The sequence below is a fragment of the Podarcis pityusensis genome, assembly GCF_964106645.2.
Source record: "Podarcis pityusensis genome assembly, chromosome: 8".
Classification (NCBI taxonomy): domain Eukaryota; kingdom Metazoa; phylum Chordata; class Lepidosauria; order Squamata; family Lacertidae; genus Podarcis; species Podarcis pityusensis.
In genome coordinates, this window is record NC_138033.1 from 87,114,866 (window position 1) to 87,136,045 (window position 21,180).

The following is a 21,180-nucleotide window of genomic DNA, read 5'->3' on the forward strand; positions in this document are numbered from 1 at the left end:
GGCTGCCATCTTGCCCTTGGCCTTAGGCAGCAAAATGTCTTGAGCCGGCCCTGGTAGCAGCATTGACAGGAAGTGACTACCCTTTTGCACACACATATGGAGCTGCTATTTCCATCATGGGGGAAAACATACCATGCAGGTCAGTACATTGCCTCAATCCACATTGGAGGGCTGCATGCATTCCCCCTTTTTCAAAAAAGACTTGGGAGATCCAATCACAGATCTCCCCTGTGCCAAAACGTTGACTCTGAAACCCACAGTTCTGTGCACCATCAGCTACTGAAATGAGTGTGAAGTGTGGGGCTGATGGCCAAGCTGGGCGTGGAAGCTTGTGCTTCATTAAAGAGGTCCCTGCAGTTAGCCTTGACAACTGCCATCCTAGAAGAAGAAAGCACACTTCTGGACAGGAAACATGAACTCTCAACACAGCTAAAGGACATGTGACATGGATTCAAGTCTATAAATGACCTAAAGAAATACAGCAGAGGCAACAGAACACCTGTTACAGGCCCAAACCCTATAGTGTACAAGCTTTCGTGCACCAAAAGAAGTGACACAGCTGTGTTTATTTTGCTCATCAGAAATGCACTGAAGTACAGGTTGCCCTTTTAAAGGCACCTTTGTACTGGAGCAAGAGTCTCCATCCTGGAGGTGAACTTACTTTGCGGTAGTTAGCGCCCAGCTCCAAACTCTGAGCTTGGCTCAGGGCACCGGCGCAATAGATGCAGCCTGGATCCTCCAGGAGGGAAGTGAGGCTTTGCTTCCTGTCTTTCAGGGCTGCTTCCAGCTCATCTTGTTGCTGGATCAGGGCCTGCACAGTCTTGTTGAGAGTCTGCAAATGGTGCAGTGAGTTCTGTAGGTCTTAAAGAGAAAGGTCACATTAGGGCTGCCACCTTTGTTCTGGCAAAATACAGGACAGGATAGCGGCAGGCAGGCAGCAGGAGGTTGGGGGCAAGTTCTTTTCCCACCTGGTGTGACCTTTCACACACCCTTTCACATACATGCAGTAATGTATGGTACTGGACATGCAGGCCAGAGCAAAAAATAAATGAGCATATTCTGATGGGGGGGATGAGCTTTGTTCCACACGTTAAATTCTGAAGAACAGAAAAAAATATTAGGGAACAGGGGGGATGGCAAGCCATATGGGGAGCTACTCCTCCCCCCCAAAAAAAATGTCATGCGGATAACAATGTTCTGAACGGGGGTTTCTGGGCTACACCTGCACAAAACCTCTTGTTTCTAGAGACCCAGAGCCTGCTCCTCTCTGAGCGACGGGGCCCAGCGCTCCCAGGGCGCAGCTCTGCAGATGGCCGCCTTCACCCAGCCCAAGCTGCAGGGAACTGGAAGGGGCAGCATGAAAGCCTTGCCCTGGCTGGATCCTCCTTGGGGGCGAGATGAGGAGAGGGAGTGAGGAGGGAAAAGGAAAAGGAAGAAGTGAGAAAAGGGAGAGAGTGTGCGTGCAGCAGCAGAGTGGAAAAGGGGAATACAAGACAAACTGTGTCCTGTATTGAATCAATACAGGAATTTTACATTGAAATAAGAGACAATCCTGTGTTATACAGGACGGATGGCAACCCTAGCTCACAATAGGTTGTGAATTCCGCTCTTGGTTTATCTTATTTTCCAAAATAAGTAGCATATAAATATGCTATTTTTCCAGGGTAAGTCCATCCAGAGTGGCATATGACAATAAGAACTACAAGTGTGTTTCTGTCAGTACTGCTCAAAACAGGAATAAAGCAGATTCGTGAAAACAGAAGTAGGCTCAGAACTATATAACAGAATAATACTGTAATCTCCATCCAGTGAATGAGACAAAACATTATTTAGGGGCAGCCAATGAAAACAAAGGAGTCTGTCAGGCCCTCTGAATGGCACTCACCACAGCTCTGTGGGGAGGCAGTTCCAGAGGTGCCCTCCTAGACCCAGGAGGTGGACACACCAGGAGGGCGTCCGGTTCAGATGCTCCATCTTCACCCTCAGAGGCAGTCTGCCTCTGAATACCAGTTGCTGGGAATCACAGGAGGGGAGGGCCCTGCAGCTGCATCTCTGGGCATCTGCGTGGCCACTGTGAGAACAGGATGCTGCGCTAGATGGGTCACTGGCCAGACCCAGCAGGCTCTGCTTATGTTTTTACAACCTCTCAGTATGTGTGCAGGATGGTACGGGTGCAGGTAGTCGTCCCAAACCCTTCAGGGCTTTAAAGGTTTACACCACCACTCTAAACCGGGCCTAGAAACATGCTGGAAGCCAGTGCAGCTTCTATAATACAGCCATTCTTGAAGCTGAGCACGGTATACCCACCAGGACTCTGCTGGCCACGACTTGGAACCAGTTGAAGTTTCCTGACCATCTTTAAAGGCAACCCCTTTACAACAGATCACTATATTTGTCCAAACAGGATTATTTTATTTTATTTAGTTGCACTTTGGGACAGGCACCTCTAATGCAAGCCTTTTAGGGGTGACTCTGTGCTTTCATCATGCATGAACTGCAGGTATCATTTGGTAAACTGAAGGTGTAAACCATGCAGGATGTGTCATCATCAACCAGCCTTCCGCAACCTGGTGCCCTCCAGATGGCTTGGATTACAACTCCCATCAGCCCCAGCCAGTAAGGTCATATGATGCTACAGTTGAAGGGAGCATGGCTAATGGGAACTGTAGTCTAAGCCACATCAAGGGCACCAGGTTGCAGAAAGCTGCCACAATGTCATGGCCTATGAGAGTTAAAACATAATAGCTTGAGACAAGTCTTGATCTTACCTTGCACTCTGTCCTTCAAAGCATCCATGGCAGAATAGACATTCCCCTTGAGCAGGAGGTGGATGGTGGTGCCAATGGTCCAGCTGACATCTGAAAAACACAAAAGCACCACCTGTCAAATCTGGGGCAATTCCCACCTCTTCAGCCTAGCTAGGAAGATGTCTTCTTATGCTGTACAGCTGTTATGCTCTTGTTGGCTTTACTTATTCTAATTCACATTGTGATTGCTTTATTCTGCTTTGATGGTTCTCTTGTTTTAATATTTGTGGTTTTAAATTTCATTAGCTAATTAGCTAATCCCAGAATATCAGTTACTGGATAATACACAAATACAGATAATAAATTTATGTAATGCAGTTTTATATACTGCTCTGAAATCCATTCTTTAATGAAGACTGGTTTATACATTTTAAACTCTCCGGACATTGACACATTTCCCCCACCCCCAAGCTGCTCTCTGCATCCAGAGGAAAGTTTTCAATAGCACCCATGGGAGCCTTTTCTCCATCTTCTCTTACTGCTTGTGCCAAACCAACAGACCATCAAACCCCACTCACATTAAATGTTTGGTCTGAGAGGACACTCAAGCAGGAGCCGGACCCATTCCTGAGTGCCTGATGAGGGCACTTCTGCAGGCATTTGCATATAATAGCCTGTTGCATTCACACAAGTCTCGTGAACACTTAATATATATATATGAGACGTACACGTGAAAAAGCGATGTGACATGGCTCTGAGGCAAACCTAAATATACACAGCAATGGCAACTTACTGTTCAGGTCACTGAGGATTTGCTGTTTCGGGACTGTAAACTGCTCTACGGTCAGCTGAACTCCCTATAGCAGGGGGAGGGAGGAGGAGAGAGAGACTTTTAAAGGGTTGAAATAAGAGCTCAACTCACAACTTGGCATCTTTCAGGAAAGATTTGCATCAGACCTCATTTCTGACCCATGCAAACCTTGACCCCTTGCTGCACAAAACCCCCAGGGTTAGGCTGTTTGTTTTGTCTTCTTGCAAAGCTGAAACGGGACACAGAGGGATAAGCTCTTAGCCCCATAAGGTCCAGCGGGAAGCCAGTGAAGCTTTACAGTACTTGCACTTGGGATCTATGGCTTATTCAGTGACCCAGGAAGGGGCACTACTGGCAGGGTGACATTCCATGTGAACCAGTGAACCAGTCTATGCACGTGGAAAGTGCATTTGAACGTGAATGGGCCTGTGTGGGATACCTACATCGATAAGGGCTTTCCAGGTGGTCCACATTCCGTATAAGTCAAGTTTTAAGAACTTAAGAAGGGTCTGCTGGATCAGTCTAGTGGCCCCTCTAGTTCAATATCCCATTCTCAGTGGCCAGCCAGATGCCACAAGCAGGAGATGAGTGCAACAGCACTTTCCCCTCCTGCAGTTTTCAACAACTGACGTTCAGAAGTGTTATAGCCTCCAACTGTGGAGGTAAAATATATCCCTCAGGATATGCCCACCAGTAGCCACTGACAGCCTTCATGAATTTGTCCAATCCCCTTTTAAAGCCATCGCTGCTTCTTTGCTTCCTTGGGAGAGCAGGAGCAAGCATGCTCCATGACACACATTTCAAAGCCAGGCTGCATGTGCCCCAGTAGAAAACACAGATGTGGTACAAATCCCAATGTCTTTGTGGAAGTCAGAACCTTGGCAGAATGAGAATGTCAAGAAATACAACAGGGATGCTGACTTCTCGACTTGTTAATGAAATTGGCCACAATCCATTTTCAATCTGTCAAGTGGGATAGATTTTATTTTGTTTTGTTTTGTTATTTGTAGGCAGTAGTGTGTGTTTGCGGTGCCAGTAGCTGAAATTCATGCAGAATTTGTTCTTTAAAAAAATCAATGTGTGCACACACAAACCTAGTTGTGTTGCACTGTCTGGGAGTATCTTACGTTTACCACTGCTCCCCAGGATAGTTATACAAGAATATGGCTTTGCTAATTTTCTTTGCATTTATCAAGTCACTTGATGGGGAAAGGCTGAGGCGCTTCTTCATGTGCCTCCTCCATGAGAGGCCCAGAGGGTGGAAACACAAGAGCAGGCCTTTTCTGTGGTGGCTCCTTGCTTGGAGAATGCTCTGCCCAGGGAGGTTCCCTGCTGCCTTCGTTACATATCTTTAGGAGCTAAGCAAAAACATTCCTCTTCTCTATGGCATTTTAAACTGTGGGGAGGGGGTGCTTTTGTTTGATACTATGCTATATATTTTTGTGTTTTTATATTGTAAACTGCCCTGTGATCTTCAGATGAAGGGTGCTATACAAATTAAACAAAGAAACAAATAAAATAGAGCATGATTTGCATGAAGAAGGTCCCAGGTGAAACTATGCTCAATATTTATTGACCATTTGTTCTGAAATGTTTGCAGAGAGGTCATATGACAAAGAGCATTCATGCTGATTTGCTTGTGGTCGGGATGAGTGAATATGTCAGTTTCTCATCTTTCCAATGTTAAGTTCAGTTCTCCACATTTGCACATCAGTATGTGATCTTTTTCTTAGTTGTCATGAAAATTCATGCAGTTTTGCTTAATATACACTTTTTTGCAATGCGATTTTGCCTAATATGTATATGTTTGCAATGCAAATTTCCCTAATATAATGTATTTTTGTATGTTGTTTTCACAGATACATGCATTTTTATGCACCCCCCTCCCCCCCCATATGCCCTTTTGAACATATTACTTGGCTGGAGAACTGCACTGCGAAATTCAGAGAAGTTATTGTTTCAGAAAGTATGAATTAGATGTTTGCCTTTAAGTACAAACTGAATTAAATTTCTCCTCCAACTTTAGCTTGCCTTATGGTTAATCATTTGTCCATCCCACACTCTTCTGTACATTTAGCCGCCACTTAAAGTTCTGTTATGTGCTTGAATTGCACTTGCAAAATAGTCTGGAGGCAAACTTGTTGTTTTGCATGTGGAAGTGGTGGGGACTGTAGGGACTCCTGACTGTGGATTTGCCACATCGTATTTTGTTTAGCCTTAAGTAGGCTGACTGATGGGACCCCCTCCTTAATGACAAAGAATCCTGCAGCGCCTTAAAGACTAACAGATCAATCATGGCAGCAGCTTTCACAGAGAAAGATGTCTTTGTCATATTCATGCATCTGAGAACTAACTGGTCATTACGTGGGAAATCTGTGATTACTGCTTCCAATGTAATTTCTCCTAAAAGCAACAGAGGGTGGGACTGACTGAAGGAGAAAGGCATAGAAACCAGCAAGTACGCAAAAAGGACAAGCATATTTTCATACACAAGTGCCCACCAAAAGGAAATATTATAGTTCACCGCTTTAGGGGCACAGCTTCCTTCTTCAGGATAGGCAGGGATATTTGTTCAAGCTGTTCCAGTTATTCTACAGAGTTTTAAAGTTTAAGATTGCTCCAAAGGAAAGATCCTGTCCTGTTAAGTTGTAACAAAACCCTCTTAGTTTTAGCACATTTTGGAGTTCAAGTTTCTCCTCTCTGCACTTCTTTCTGTTGTGGACTGGGTCATTGCCCAATAGGATGCCCTCCAAATGTTTTGGTCCCCAATTCCCATCAGCCCCAGTCAGCTCAAGGTAGGCTAGCTGGGACTCATGGGAGTTGGAGTCCAAAACATTTGGAGGGCATCATATTGGGCAAGGCTGAACTAGAAGCATTTTGTTGTTTACGCCATCCTAAAAAATACACATTTTCTCTGTCCTGCTATGTGGTAGGTGCCAGATTTAAATGACACCATGGAAAGCTTGCAGGTTTGTGGCATCTAAGTGGAAAATGTTTGGTGCAGGCTTATCCGATTTCTAGTTCAGCTCCTCCCAGTCAGGGAACTAACATCTTTTTAAAACTCCCAATAACAGGGTGAAACAATAAAATACCCATTAAGATTTAATGCTGTGTATGAAGAGCAAATTAAAATGACTCCCAGCCAACTAAATCTTCCCCCACCACGCCACTCCCAAATGGCTCATCACCCACTTCTGGTTAATGAAGCTGTTCCTCTGCAGCTTGCCCCACTGCTCAGCAACCCCTCGTCACCCTTCGGACCACCCCATGGCGCCACAGATATCTCTCGCAGGCTGCAGAGCAGTTTTCTCAGCTTTTTCTCTGCTCTGGGGTTGCAAAGGGGACGTGCCACTGCCAGCTGCTGAAGAAGGCTGTGGCACATTCAGAGTGCCCTGGATTTGTGTCTCCAAGGACACCCGCTTGCCAGCTCGCATTAGCACACAAGCAGTTAAGGAGCTGCCAGGCGCAATGGTGGCCAGCAAGCCAACCTATCTTATGCAGAGGCTGCCTTGTCCTTCCACTTTCTCAGAGCAGAAGCAGCCAGTGGGGGTCGGGATGGGGGGAGGACGTCTCTGCATCTGAACCAGTGGCTGACACACTCAGGTGCCATGAAACATCCATCTTCACCATGGCAGATTGGAATTCTAATCTTAAGGCAGCTACAAAACATACATTAAAAACACACTAAATGCAAATTTCAAGCACATAGCTTCCCCCAAAGAATTGTGGGAATTTATCCTTCACAGGTCTACATTTCTCAGTACCTATAAGGTAAAGGTACCCCTGCCCGTACGGGCCAGTCGTGACCGACTCTGGGGTTGCGCGCCCATCTCGCTTAAGAGGCCGGGGACCAGCGCTGTCCGGAGACACTTCCGGGTCATGTGGTCAGCGTGACGAAGCTGCTCTGGCAAGCCAGCACCAGCGCAGCACACAGAAACGCCGTTTACCTTCCCGCTATAAAGCGGTACCTACTTATCTACTTGCACTTAAGAGTGCTTTCGAACTGCTAGGTGGGCAGGAGCTGGGACCGATCGATGGGAGCTCACCCCGCCGCGGGGATTCGAACCGCTGACCATACGATCGGCAAGTCCTAGGCACTGAGGTTTTACCCACAGCGCCACCCGTGTCCCCTCAGTACCTATAACAAGCTACAATTCCCAGGATTCTGTTTTGGGGTGATTCGTGTGATTTAAATGTATGGTGTGGGTCTGCCCACAGTGATCACCTGCTGTTCTCACAGAGAGCAGTTTTGCTCAGTTTCTCATATTTTGCTATCTTAATTTCAGTCTGCCACATTTCCACATCAATCTGCATTTTTAAAAAAGAGTTTATTCACACATTTCCCTAATATACACATTTTTAATACACATTTTTGGTAAGAGAACTGCATTGCAAAATTCAGAAGTGTGTAAATTTTGAAGTATGGGTGTGTTTCAATTTGTGTGTTGTTTGGGGTAGTTTGAATTAAGATGGTTTCACATTAAAATGTGAACTGAATCAAACTCCACCACCCCCCATCCCTAAGAACAGCTCAGTGCACTGAACCACCAGCCTCCCAACATTTCTGATCCTGATCTGCCTTCCTCAGAATTTCACCTTCATCCTGACTCATCTCTGCCCTGCCCCACACCCACTGGGCTGGAAAACCACTTCCCTGGGCCTCAGCACCCAATACTTTGAGCAGAGACCTTCTTGAAAACAAGTAACAGGAGTCTTGTAAAGCAACCTAGAGGCACTTATGCCCGAGAGCACCACATAGGTCCAACTTTCCAGTCATGATTCTATACCCATGATTCTATACCTGGACATCTTAGTAGTAAAGAGACAAAATTTCCTGGCAATAATGACTCATAGCAAAGGCGGATGGGCAGAGAAAGAGACAAGAGGTGTTGCCAACTTACTCGGGGGACCCAGTTCATGTGGTGCCTCAAAACCTGCAGGGTGTTTAGTGCATCCCGGGTTCCAGGCTCCAACTCTTCTTTCACCTTCTGATTGGCAGCAAAAGCACAGATAACACCCCCTCTGCAAGAAAAGTGGTACAAGCATAGTATAAATAGTAATCTCCTCTGTCTGACTATGCACATCTCTTGTTTTGGTTACTGAATACTGGATGACTGGCAAGCAATTGAATATGTGGGAACTGTATCCATGTATACATACACAGTGGGGTGAAAATACTATCAGGCAGAGTGATTGCTCATTCACACATTGATTTGCAGCCATCAGATGATGGACCTGTAGTAGTTTTGCAGCCATCAGGTGATGGACCAGGTAGTTTTCATGTCATGTCAGCATTCTGTACTTCCAGGGTTACTGACTTACTTCCCTCCCTTTCCTCCAAGGAACTCATGGTGGCAAACATGATTACCTCCTGTTTTAGCATCGTAACAGCCCTGTGGGGTAGGCTATACTGACTTGCTCAAGGTCCCTTGATGAGCTTCATGGCCAAGTGGGGATTTGAACTCTGATCTCCCCAGTCCAACATTCTAACCACTGCACCACAGAGCTCAGTTGGTCCAAGCCTGCCTTTCACCTTCTCAGACTTTGGACCATCTCCAACCCCAGCCTGCAATATGGGACAATTCTCTGCTTGACAGATCTGACATTTCTTTCTCATTTGCGCTTTAGTTTTCTCATTAGTCTTTTCTTTCTCCATTCCACACATCTTTTCTCCTTTAAAAATAAAGCCTACACAACAAAAAAGAGAGGGTGGTGCTGGCTCTAAAATCCACATGAAGTTGCAGCATCGTCCACTTGAGAGTCCTGACTCACTAGCTGAAGGCCAAAATGCTAAATTAACATGAAGCACAAGGAACACTAATCTGCCTACAAACATCTTGAACCACTGACAGTGCTGGCATAACTTGTCCACAACAAATCAGGATGCACAGAAACCTGGGGAAAGTGGTTTGTGAAAGGAAGGAAGGGAAGAAGGAATGGGGCTTATAGGAATGGTGCTCTGTGGGTTATAGGGAGCCCCACCTGCGAAGCTTCAAGGCGAGTTAAATAGCCAAATGAGTTTGGTTAACCAGGAAGCCCAGTGAGTGAGTGACCTTGGGCCAGTCACTGTCTCTCAAGCTAGTCTACTGCACAGGGTTGTTGGGAGGATAAAATGGGGAGCAGGGAAGAACTGTGTACACCACCAGGAGCTCCTCAAAGGAAAGGTGGGACAGAACTGGAAGGAGGAGGAGACAAAAAGGTGGTGGACCAGATGGGCCACTGGTCTGATTCAGGCCAGTTCTTGTCCTTCTTATGCTCCTGTGCTCTTAGACACTGGGGGGCAAGAGTTGCGCAGTTTGAGACTCTAACTCCAATCTTCCCTAGCCATGACCATTGGTCATGCTGGCTGGTGCTGATGGAAGCCCAACACAATCAGGAAGGCCTAATTCCTTATTTAAAGCTTTGTAGGTAAAACAACAACAACAACAACCACCCAGAACCTCTAGGAAATGGGAAAGCCAATGCAGGTGTTCAATGACAAGCCTTACATCCCCCCCAGAAAGTTTCATCTCCTTCCCCCTCCATGTAACTGTCAGTCCTACAAGCAGCCCACCTCACCCCCACCCCTGCCGCCGCTGCTATTGCACGGATGTCGTGGACTAGCTCAGGTCCTCACTTACAGGATGACAAGCGTGGTCAGGAGCAGGCAGAACATGAGGAGGTTGCGCTGGCAGAGGAGGGAGCGACGGTATGCCTTGATCCGCCCGCCACAGCGCCTGTGCTTCCGGCAGCAGCAGAGGCACAACCCGGTCATGGGCACCGCCACAAAATAGATGACAGCAATTGTGGCACAGATGATGTATCCTGTTTGATACTGGAGAATCTGGAGAAGAAAGCAAGAGTCCTTCAGAGAATGATCGCTGGCCTCTCTTACCACCACCACTCTGCTTGGCTTCTGTGATACCTGAGGCCATATTCACACCACACATTTAAAGCACTATCATATCACTTTAAACAGTCGTGGCTTTTCCCAAAGAGTTCTGGGAGCTGTAGTCAGTTAAGGGTGCTGCAAGTGGTTAGGAGACCCCCAAGTCCCATCCCAGAGCTACAATTCCCACAGTGGTTTAACAATCAATCTCTCTTCCTATGGAACTCTGGGAATTCTAGGTGTGTGAAAGTAATGGGGGTCTCCTAAAAAGTCTCAGCACCCCTAAGGAACTACAGCTCCCAGAGTTCACCGGGGGTAGTTTAAAGTGGTATTACAGTGCTTTAGATGTATGGTGTGAATGTAGCCTTAGTTATGATTCTCATTGTAATTGAAAAATGTCCATTGTTAAGAAGGATTAGGTGGAGGGGACATGTGGACTCCTTGTATGCTGGAATGTCATGTTATCAATGGGAAACCAAGGAGACGAAATTTCCAGAGTAGTCAGCCATGATAGCTTTTTTGCAGCAAAACCAAGGAAGAGCCTTGGTATTAGCTTTTGTGGGATACAGACCCCTGGGTAAGAGGGTGGCACTTGAGGAGGTCTACCTAGGAAGGAATTAGTTCAGGGCTGCCATAAGTCTGGAATTTCCCAGACATGTCCGGGGGGGCAGCCCCCCCCCCCATCTGGGTGGATTTTTGCATTTTGAATTAAATGTCCGGGTTTGAGGGGTGGGTTGTTTTTTATGTTTTTGTTTTGTGCATGCTCAGAAGGCACTGTGCCCCGGAACAGGGAGCAGGCATCGGGTGGCCTGGAGCGGCCTGCTGGGGGTCGTGCCAGGCTTGGTGTTGTTCCTGGCTGCCACCAGGCCTTGCGTGACCGTCCTGGGGCTGCTCGGTCTCCCATCATGAGCCGGAGGCCGAAGACAGCAAAGGTAAGAGAGGTGGGGGGTGCCCTGATGGTGGGGGTCCAGGTTTTTGATCCCTGGAATATGGCAACCCAAGACGAGTTGAGATGGGAAGGACTCCCACGTCTTCTGTTATAATCTTCACTTAACAACATCCTCAGGTTTACTGCCCACCAACTCCAAGTCCTCGTCGTTTCTTAAATATCTGCTAATGTCAAATCTCTTTCAACTGTCTACACAGCCTCCAAACACCGTTCCCCAGCTATACCTCCACTTGAGCCCATGTCTCAGAAAACGTTCTTGTGGAAGCCATGTGTGCATAAGCCTCAGAACTGTAGGTGGGCATATAAATAAGAAAATACCTAAGAAACTAAACTGTGGTATCCAACATGGACTCCGAGCTCACAAAATGGTGGACTTCCTCCCCCTAAGTGGACTTCCCTCCTCTGTTTTTCCTTACCTGTGAAGTATTAGCAGACGGTGGGTCATTTAGGGCATCCCTCAGCAACTCTGTGGAATAAGACACATTAGTTGCAGAATATTCAAACATTGCCATAGCAACCCACCCCTCAACACCTTTGCCCACTGCCTGTGCTTCTCTTCGTAAAAGGAAAATCCAGTTCAGCACCAGTTTTGTGTACTTCTAAAACCCTGATTTTTAAAAATAAAAATCTTTAAAAATAAAATTCTTAACACTAATTATACCTTCCTTCCATCACAACGGTAGGAGTGTGTTTATCTAGCCTTTCAAATGTCTCCCCAGAAACGCGGAACAGTATCAAGGCAACCACGCTTCCTACAGAACTGACAAGCCACTTCATTGACCTTTCTTCTCTTTGAAAAATTATTTTGGCATTCTATACCTTATTCCAAAAGAAACATGAATACAGTCAACCTGCCAGGCCGCTCTCTCATGGTTAAGAGTTGCCATCTTTAAACTTGACAAACAATGGGAAGCCCAACCATTCACAACATCAATGGAGCAAATTGTTGTTTTTTCTTTTATTAGCATAATCACTGAGGAGCTTCCTGTGACTATGGTTAATTGTTGGTACCTATTATTTGTCTTTTTATTATACACACTTTGAGAAAAGGGCTTGTTCCCTTTGGTTATTAGAGCCTCTTTCTTTTTGCATGGAAATGACATGGAAATGTAGACCGCAACTCTGCCAACAGAGGCTGTTGATCCGTTCACAGATGGATCCTGTACATGTTTACTTGCAAAATGTCTCACTAAGTTCTATGAGGCTTACTCACAAGGAAGTGTGCATATAATTGCACTCACACACTACAATCCTGATAATATTTACTCAGAAGTAATTTGTACAGAGTTCAAACCCTATTCAAGTGTGAATAGGACTAGAGCTCAACAGTTCAAGCTTAAACATGTCTACTCATAAGTAAGTTCCTGGATGCAGGCAAGTAGGTACAAGTTTGCTGTCCTGTCGGCTTACATGAGGGATTGTTCCTCCATACAAGGACCATTCATATAGAAAACTAGCGTGTCAGGATCTAGCCTACCCATCTTTCTAGGTGCAGGATGAGAGGAACATTTTCATATGGAGGAGCAGTCGGTCACAAGAGCATTCACCTATAGCAGGAGTAACCATTGTGCTGCCCTTCACATGTTCTTCACTGCAGCTCTCAGCAGCCCGAGCAGTGCCAGATTTCCGTACAAGCTTAACAAGCTATAGCTTAGGGCCCTACTCACTTCGGCCCCCCCAAAAAAATGTAAAGGAAAAGAAACTGAATGTACATTTCCAAAATATACTATAAAAAACAAATAAAATGGCTTTAGATACCTATTAAGTCCATAAATTACCACATAGCATTTATTCAAAAAAGCGACAATTTGTTGTTGACAAAGGACAGCTGGACATATAAAGGATCCCATTACCTTCAGTTGCTACGGGCCTCATCAAACCTAAATCCGACCCTGAGCCCAAGCCAAGATGACCAGTGGCCTGTGGATGATGGGCATCATAGCCCAACAACATTTGAGGTGAGGGGCTGCACATTAGCTACCCCTGGCCCACAGTCCTAAGTGGTGCAACTCATCTCTGTATGCCTCAATTCCCCACACCCACTAGGGTGTTAGCATCTACCTTAATATGTAGGGGAGGGCAGTTAGTTCTGAAAAATAGTTTCGGAGAGGAGGTTAACCCCTCAGTGTTGCCCGAGCAACCTGGCAGCTGCTCACCATAGCTGCAAAGAAAGGAAAAGGACAATCTGGTTGTGTATCACCTTCTTCTCACATACCGTATTTTTCGCTCTATAACACGCACCCGACCATAACACGCACGTAGTTTTTAGAGGAGGGAAATCCGTAGGCATGCCACCCGTAGGCATTCCCTCCATAACACTCACAGACATTTCCCCTTACTTTCTAGGAGGAAAAAAGTGAGTGTTATGGTGCAAAAAATACGGTACTTTGGCCAAGAGAACCAGGCCCTGTTCAGGACCTCAGAGGGTCTAAATCGGGGTAGTCAATATGGTGTATCCAGACATTGGGAATTACAGCTTCCATAACCCTTCAACACTGGCCAGGTTTATGAGAGTTGTAGTTTACATAGAGAAGGAAGGGATATCCAGCTCAGCTTGCATTGACAGGTGAATCAACCTAATCAGCACTTTCTGAAACAATACAGCTACCAAAACACAGCCATCCTATGAAATGCACTTTTCTGAATCCCGCAGTGCAGGTTTCCAGCCAAGTAATGTGTACAAAGAAAGAGGAAAGTGCAGAAAACTGCAAAAATTAGTGAAGATGACATACAAGAATGTGCTCCATTGGTGGAAATTGCACCATGAAAATGTGTAGAAAAGGCAAAATTGCATACAAAAGGGGGGGAACTGGAAAAATTCACACTAAAATGCTGGTGAATTTTCATGAGGACAAAAAAAAATAATCACAACTAATGTGGAAATGTGGAGAACTGGGAGAGAAACTGAAATGTACATATTTGTCCCTCGCTAAGTTCACAGCATCTGGGCAGCACCATGCTGGCTACCCGTGGACGGGAGCGGCACCTTGTCACATCCAACCTTCAGTCCTGTTCCCACTCAACTCCCAGTCAGCAGGTACAAGTTTGCAGCAGTCAACTCCCAGTCAACTTCCGTCTGTGGAACAAACAAAGCTTTGCTACTTGCCCAGACAAGTTGATTTATTAAAAGGAATCCAGGTAGAGAGAATGGTCATGTGTCCCTTTACACTGATCATCTGGTCACAATCTTCCTGGCTTGGGTCAGATGTCTCATATTTTAATTTAAATTAATAATTTCTAAATTTACATCTATTCCATGCAATTTATGCAAATCAGTGCCCCCTTCTTTGGTGATTCATTTCCTCCTTTTTGCCGATGCACAAATGGCCGGGGGGGGGGGGAAGGGACCCATCACTTTTCAACTGTAATATGAGAGACGTTGGTGGACTCCCTCCTCTGCTTTGCCACATATGCATTGAATGCAAACAGCTGACATTCAGGCACCCCAGTCCTCCTCATATGAGAAATACCTGCATTACAGTCCTATCCCATTCTATCCTAAATCCACTGTCAGAGGTAATGTGCCCCTGAATACAACGGGAGAGACTGCTGGTGTTGCCCTCGGGTTCTGCTTATGAGCTTCCCAGAAGAAGCATCTGTTTGGCCACCATACTGATTTGTTAATCATATAAAGTGGCTTTTGCTGTAAAAAGCTTACTTATTAACTTCTGTTTTGTAAATAGTGTTTTATAGTTTGTAATTGTTTTATTGATGATTTGTTAATTATTTTATATGATTTATGCTGTATTTGTGATGTTCTAGTATGTTTTATTATGTTATTGTTTTTCATTGCTTGAAAGACGCTTTGAGATTAATTTGAATGAAATGTGACATAGAAGTACAACCAATCAATCACTGTGAGAAATGGATGCTGAACCAGAAGGGATTTAGGGGGAAAGTGAGGATGCAATTTAAAAGAAATTGTATATTTAAAACAATTACTGTATGTTTCTGTCAGGAGCAATGTTGAAAACAAATATCAAAATGTGTTTCTTGGCCATGTGGAAGGAATTGATTTGCCTCTTGCCTTCTATTCTAAGTCATGTTTGCAGCACTCCCTTTAGCACCCAGTATGGGCACTCCTCTGAATCCGCCTCTGCCAGATGAACACCCTACCAGATTCCTAGGAGGCTGGGGTCTGCCTAAGGTACAGAACAGACTAGGCGTGCTGGTGGGTTTTGATGAGGGGAAAGATGGGAAACACCCACAGAAGTTGCTACATGGTGGATCAGGCTGCAGGGACCCTCAGGACACTTCCAGATGACCTCTTTATTGAGCATTCATTTTGATTTGTTTACAGGGAAGTTATACAATGTCACATCAATCGTTATCCCACACTTTCAGTGCACTTTCTTGTCACTTTCCTTACTGCAAAAAGTTGCATTTTTGGAAGACGCAGATTTGCTGCACAAGAGCGCCAAATCCACTTTAATTACACAACCTGAATTTGCTGGATAGGCACCTACCACTGGGGTGTGTGTGTGTGTGTGTGTGTAAATGTGTTGCATTTTAGCCACCCCAGCAGAGAAGAATGAAGCTGCTGTTAAGAGCCTGCAGTGGCAGTAATGCCTGGGGTTTCTTTAATGTGTGTCTTTCCTTGGGTCCCACATTTTTCTCAAAGGTCTCAAGGCCTTTCTGTTGCCTTGGCTCTCTGGTTGCTTTTTTCTTTTCCTTTAACCAGTTCCTTCTCCTGTGGATTTAGAACTAGCCCAGCCACAGATCTGAGCAGGTGACGACAAATGCTTCACCCTCATGCTATTAGAAGTTTTATCTGCTGACTCTTGCACATCAAGCTACTCTTGAAGGTACAAGGCCTGGTCAGGCTACAGCATGTTCTCATTTGTTTCTTGCTCCGTTGGCAACTGCACCCGGCTCCCATGGCTGGGAGAAGTCGGCTTCCTTACCTGTTGGGAAAGGGTTCTGCTGAACAACTTCAAGGTAGCCATGGACAAGGGCGTAGAGGTGATCCATAGATCCAGGGACTCGATGGTGTGCAGGAATCCGCTGCTCAGCACCCACATCAGCAAACTGAAGGATGGGCGAAGGGCTTCCCAATGAGCATTGCTGAGAGTGGACAGGATCCAGGAGAATGACAGCAAAGGCCAGAAGCAGGAGCAGCGGACATGGCATCCCAAAGCCACGGGTGCCTCTTGAAAGTGCTGTGTCCTGCATTGGCTCAGAGATGGGTCTCAGCCCCAGAAATTATGGCAGTAGAGAGGTGGATGGTAGCATCCAGTGCTATGGGAGGGGATTGATCCTCCCCAGTGACTCTCTCTTCTTCCCTTGGACCAGCAAGGGGAGCAGCCTCTTTTCTTGCCGTCCGTCAGTGCTCCCGAGCCCTGCTTGCAAAGCAGAGGGCATGAAGGAAGGCAGGCATGGCCACTGCTCCCTCTTCAGCTGATCATCTCTGTCTGCAGCTGAAAGGCGGAGGGGGGGGAGCAAGCAACAACCCCAAACCTGCCAGACAAGTTTGATCCTCGCTGCAGCCTGAGCTTCACGCTGCTTCCCAGCTAATGGGATGGGGCAGGGTGCGGCTGGTGCGCTGGGTGGAGGGGAAGGAAATGAGGAGCTTTTCCCAGGAGACATTCATTGACTTATCCCCAAACCTAATGATTGTTCACCCACTGCACTGAGTCAGCTGGCCACATGCCTTGGTTGCCACAACTGTAGAGGGAGGTAGCTGCATCCTGCCCCTAATTAAGAATATAACACCTATTTTCCTAAGGAAGGCGCATTTTGAAGGTATATTCAAACATTTCAAGCAGGTTTGTCTGGTGAAACTGACTCTCCAGCTTCTAGCTCTCTAATAATTCCAGGTTGATCTATGAATTGGTGAAAATAATATTTGAAACATGCATGCATGAACAGCACGGAGTCTACAATAAACTGCTGTGTTATGGTCCCCTGGCTCTGCTCGTTGTCTCAGCAAGTTTAATGGTTGTCTTTTCATGGGGGGCGGGGACACCAGTGTGGTCGCTTCCAGGCTGCTAGCAGCTTGCAGGAGGGATTTAAGTGCATACCAGAAATTTAGGTTTGTGGATTACAGCGCTCTGTCACCCTAGTGGAACAAATCCCTAAATAAACAAAAATAACTTTATGCAGTTAGGAAACTGACAAGGAAATGCACTGAAAAGGGAGGGATGAAGGAATGCTTAATGGATCACATCCACACTATACAGTCACAGGGAATCATGGAAACTGTAGTTTGCTGTGGGTCTGAGAGGTCAGCACCCTTAATGAACTACAGTTCCCATGATTCCTGGGGGGAGGGGAGAGCCATGACTGTTGAACTCATATAAAAGTGCTTTAAATATATGGTGCAGGTGTGATGAGAAAGACGTATAAACAACCTGCAAGCAAATCCAGATGGACTAAGGATGAATGCTTATTCTCATATACCTGTAGCCTTCCTGCAAACAGAATAGGGTGAATGCTCTGTAAGGACTCAACCTAACCTAACTTTGTGCAAGCAAATCAGAGTGCTGCATATCAGGTTGTCAGGAGGAGCATGAAAAGACAACCATTAAACTTGCTGAGACAACGAGCTGAGCCAGGGAACCTCAACGCAGCAGTTTATTGTGGACTCAGTGCTGTTCATGCACGCAAGTTTCAAATATTATTTTCACCAATTCATAAATTAACCTTGAATTATTCGAGAGCTAGAAGCTGGAGAGTCCGTTTCACTAGACAAACCTGTTTGAAGAATTTACCTTCAAAATGTGCCTTCCTTAGGAAAATAGGTGTTATATTTTTAATTAGGGGCCAGGATTCTACCCAAGCCTTCTTTGTGTATCGCTGGATAGTCCAAGCAAGTGAGAAAAATAAAAGAAGTTTCTTGCACATTTCTTGTTCCACTGCAGCCTATTAGCATAAACTTTGGTGTCGTGCAGCAGCTGGGTAAGAAAATGCAGGCGAGACTTCAGCATTCCTGAAGGCTAGCACAGACTTGCTGGTTCTTCGGAATGGAGGCCGCCGGCAGAGTGCCTGCCCAGGCAGTTTCATCATGGATGGAGCCATCTTTGCCAAGCATTGAGTCTCATTCAATGCTTTTGGCAACAGTGTTCTGGCTATTACAATGTGGGAGCCCTGATATCACAGGCCCTCAACGTGTGCCTGTTTTCCAGGGATGTTCCTGATTTAGAGAAGCCGTCCTGGTTTCTGATTTGATCCCAGAATGTCCCAGTTTCCCTTAGGATACCCCTATTTTTATTGGAGAAATGTTGGAGGATGTGGAGTTGGAGGGTGTGGCGTCAACCCCTGAGCCATCTGAAGGCAATCCCGTATAGGGAAGGTTTTTTTTTTTTTTTTAAAGTATGTTTTTATATATGTTGGAAGCTGCCCAGAGTTGCTGGGGAAATCCAGTAAGATGTGTGGGATATAAATAGTAAAATGATCATTATGAAATGGGATGTCCCTATTTTCATTGGAGAAATGTTGGAGGGTATGAAATCAGTGGCCAATAATAATAATAATAATAATAATAATTCATATACAGTAGTACCTTGGTTCTCAAACTTTATCTGTTCTGGAAGTCTGCTCCAAAACCAAAGCGTTCCAAAACCAAGGCACACTTTCCCATAGAAAGTAATGCAAAACGGATTAATCCATTCCAGACTTTTAAAAACAAGCCCTATAGCAACAATTTAACATGAATTTTACTAATGAGACCAATGATCCATAAAATGAAAGCTTAAAATAAATAAAACAGTATTGTAGATGATAAAAATTAAAATTATTTTTTTTTCTTACTGATGATAGTCATTGTTTGGGTGAGGGGCTTTTATCCATTTCCACAGTCACACAATCAATAAATCAATCAGTAGCTGAGCTGGGACCCACACAGTCACAAAAACAAATTAACTGAAAAAGCCTCAAAACAAAAAACGCAAAATAAATAGCAAAAACAAAAGCTCCAAATATCACCTTAGAACACTGCAATCAGAAACAAAAGGCTTGAATTACAATTGGGGGGTGGGCACAAATTAGCAGCACAACAGGAAACACAGGGGGACTCAAAACCGAGCACGTTTGGCTTCTGAAAAACGGTTCGCAAACCGGAACACCTACTTCCAGTTTTGCAGCGTTCAGGTTCCAAGTTGTTCATGAACAAAGCTGTTCAAAAACTGAGATACCACTGTACTGCCATTGCTCCAAAGGTCATAGGATGTTTCACAACATAGAAATACAAAATGAGAACACAAAATACATAATAAAACAAAAACTAATTAATAACACCCCATCTCACAAACACATTTAAAAGGACACAGAATGTTAATCAGCCAAAGGCCTGGTTATAGAGAAACATTTTCACCTGGTGCCTAAAGACGTATAATGAAAGTGTCAGCTGAGCCTCCCTGGGGAGAGCAGCCCACAAATGGGGAGCCACTGCAGAAAAGGCCTGTTCTCCTGTTGCTGCTCCCTGGATCTCTTGTGGAGGAGACACATGAAGAAGGGCATCTGATGATGATTGCAGGGTCCAGGTCAGGTCATATAGTGAGATATGGTCCTTGAGGTATTGCGATCTTGAGCCATTTAAGGCTTTATAGGTCAAAACCAGCACTCTGAATGGGACCTAGAAGCTAGTTGGCAGCCAGTATGGTCAGGCCAGGATCAACATTATATGCTCAAACCCTCTTGTCCCAGTGTACAATCTGGCCACAAATTCTGCACCATCTAAAGTTTCCAGACCATCTTCACAGGGAGCCCTACATATAACACATTGCAGTAATCTAACTTAGAGGTTACCAGAGCATTGGCAACAGAAATTAGGCTATCCCTGTCCAGTGGGGCCACCAGCCGAAGCTGATGGAAGGCATTCTGCACCACCGAGGCCACCTGAACCTCAAGCAACAGTAAAGGATCCAGAAGTACCCCCAAACTATGTACTCACTCCTTCAGAGAAAGTGTAACCCCATCAAGAGCAGGCCAACTCCCATCCATCTGGTCTAAGGAACCACCCACTAACAGTGCCTTAGTCTGATCTGGATTGAGTTTCAGTTTGTTGGCTCTCATCCAGTCCATTACCAAAGCAAGACACTGGTCCAGCACTTCCACTGCCTCACCTGCAGGTGTAAAGGAGAAATAGAGCTGCGTTCCTCACAGCAAGATTTTCCAAATTTGTGTCCTAGTTTTGCTATTGATAATTAAGAATCAGCAGAAAATCTCCACACTTATCATTTTTGGCCAGGGCTGGTGCACATTCTAGGCGCTGTTGGAGGCAGTTGTGAGGATTCACATGTGGCTGCGGGGTGGGGGTGGGGCGTTCCACTTAGACCTCTGGCTGACCACTGTGAGAAGAGGATGCTGATCTAGATGGGCACCCTTGGGCCTAATCCTGGCTCTTCTCATCTTCTTATCACTGCTACATCAGCAGACTGGCATCTATTATCTGGTTCAGAATGCAGCTTGGAGGGGGCGGGGAGAAGGAAAATGCTATCCACACACAGTGGGGGCTGCTAATGCAGAGCAACCAAGAAATGTTTATTAAAGTGCTAATTAATTTGACACTTGTGTTGTTGAAATCCTCTGGCCGTTGTCAGACCAGCCACGTTAGCCTTGCAAATGGCTCCAATCACCGATAGTCTCCTGCTACTTCGTGGTCTGCTGTTGTTTAGGTGTTCCTCATTGTGCTCTGGAACATTAAACTAGATTGCTAGAGTGTGTTTCTGCCTCACTGCTTTGCTATTTCTGTGGCACGGAAAGAGAATCCATTTCCCCTGCCGTCCCTTTTTGGAACCAACCTTAAAAGACCTGGCGGCTGCTTTTCCAGTTACTCCATCTGTAGCTCTCTGGCTTCCTCTAATGG

At 45.6% G+C, this 21,180-nt stretch overlaps 1 protein-coding gene across 1 annotated transcript in view; it reads right to left on the bottom strand.

Moving 5' to 3' along the window:
• Positions 1-16,861, bottom strand: part of PROM2 (prominin 2) — a 46,405-nt gene extending 29,544 nt beyond the window's left edge. Inside the window, exons 1-7 of the mRNA XM_081017347.1 lie at positions 16,280-16,861; positions 11,792-11,841; positions 10,179-10,381; positions 8,460-8,580; positions 3,541-3,604; positions 2,769-2,858; positions 662-861 (exon numbers count right to left, since the gene is read on the bottom strand). Of these exons, the coding sequence (XP_080873473.1) occupies positions 662-861; positions 2,769-2,858; positions 3,541-3,604; positions 8,460-8,580; positions 10,179-10,381; positions 11,792-11,841; positions 16,280-16,547 (996 nt within the window). The 5' untranslated portion in view covers positions 16,548-16,861. The remainder of the gene's footprint in view (positions 1-661; positions 862-2,768; positions 2,859-3,540; positions 3,605-8,459; positions 8,581-10,178; positions 10,382-11,791; positions 11,842-16,279) is intronic.
• Between the last annotated feature and the right edge of the window lie 4,319 nt (positions 16,862-21,180).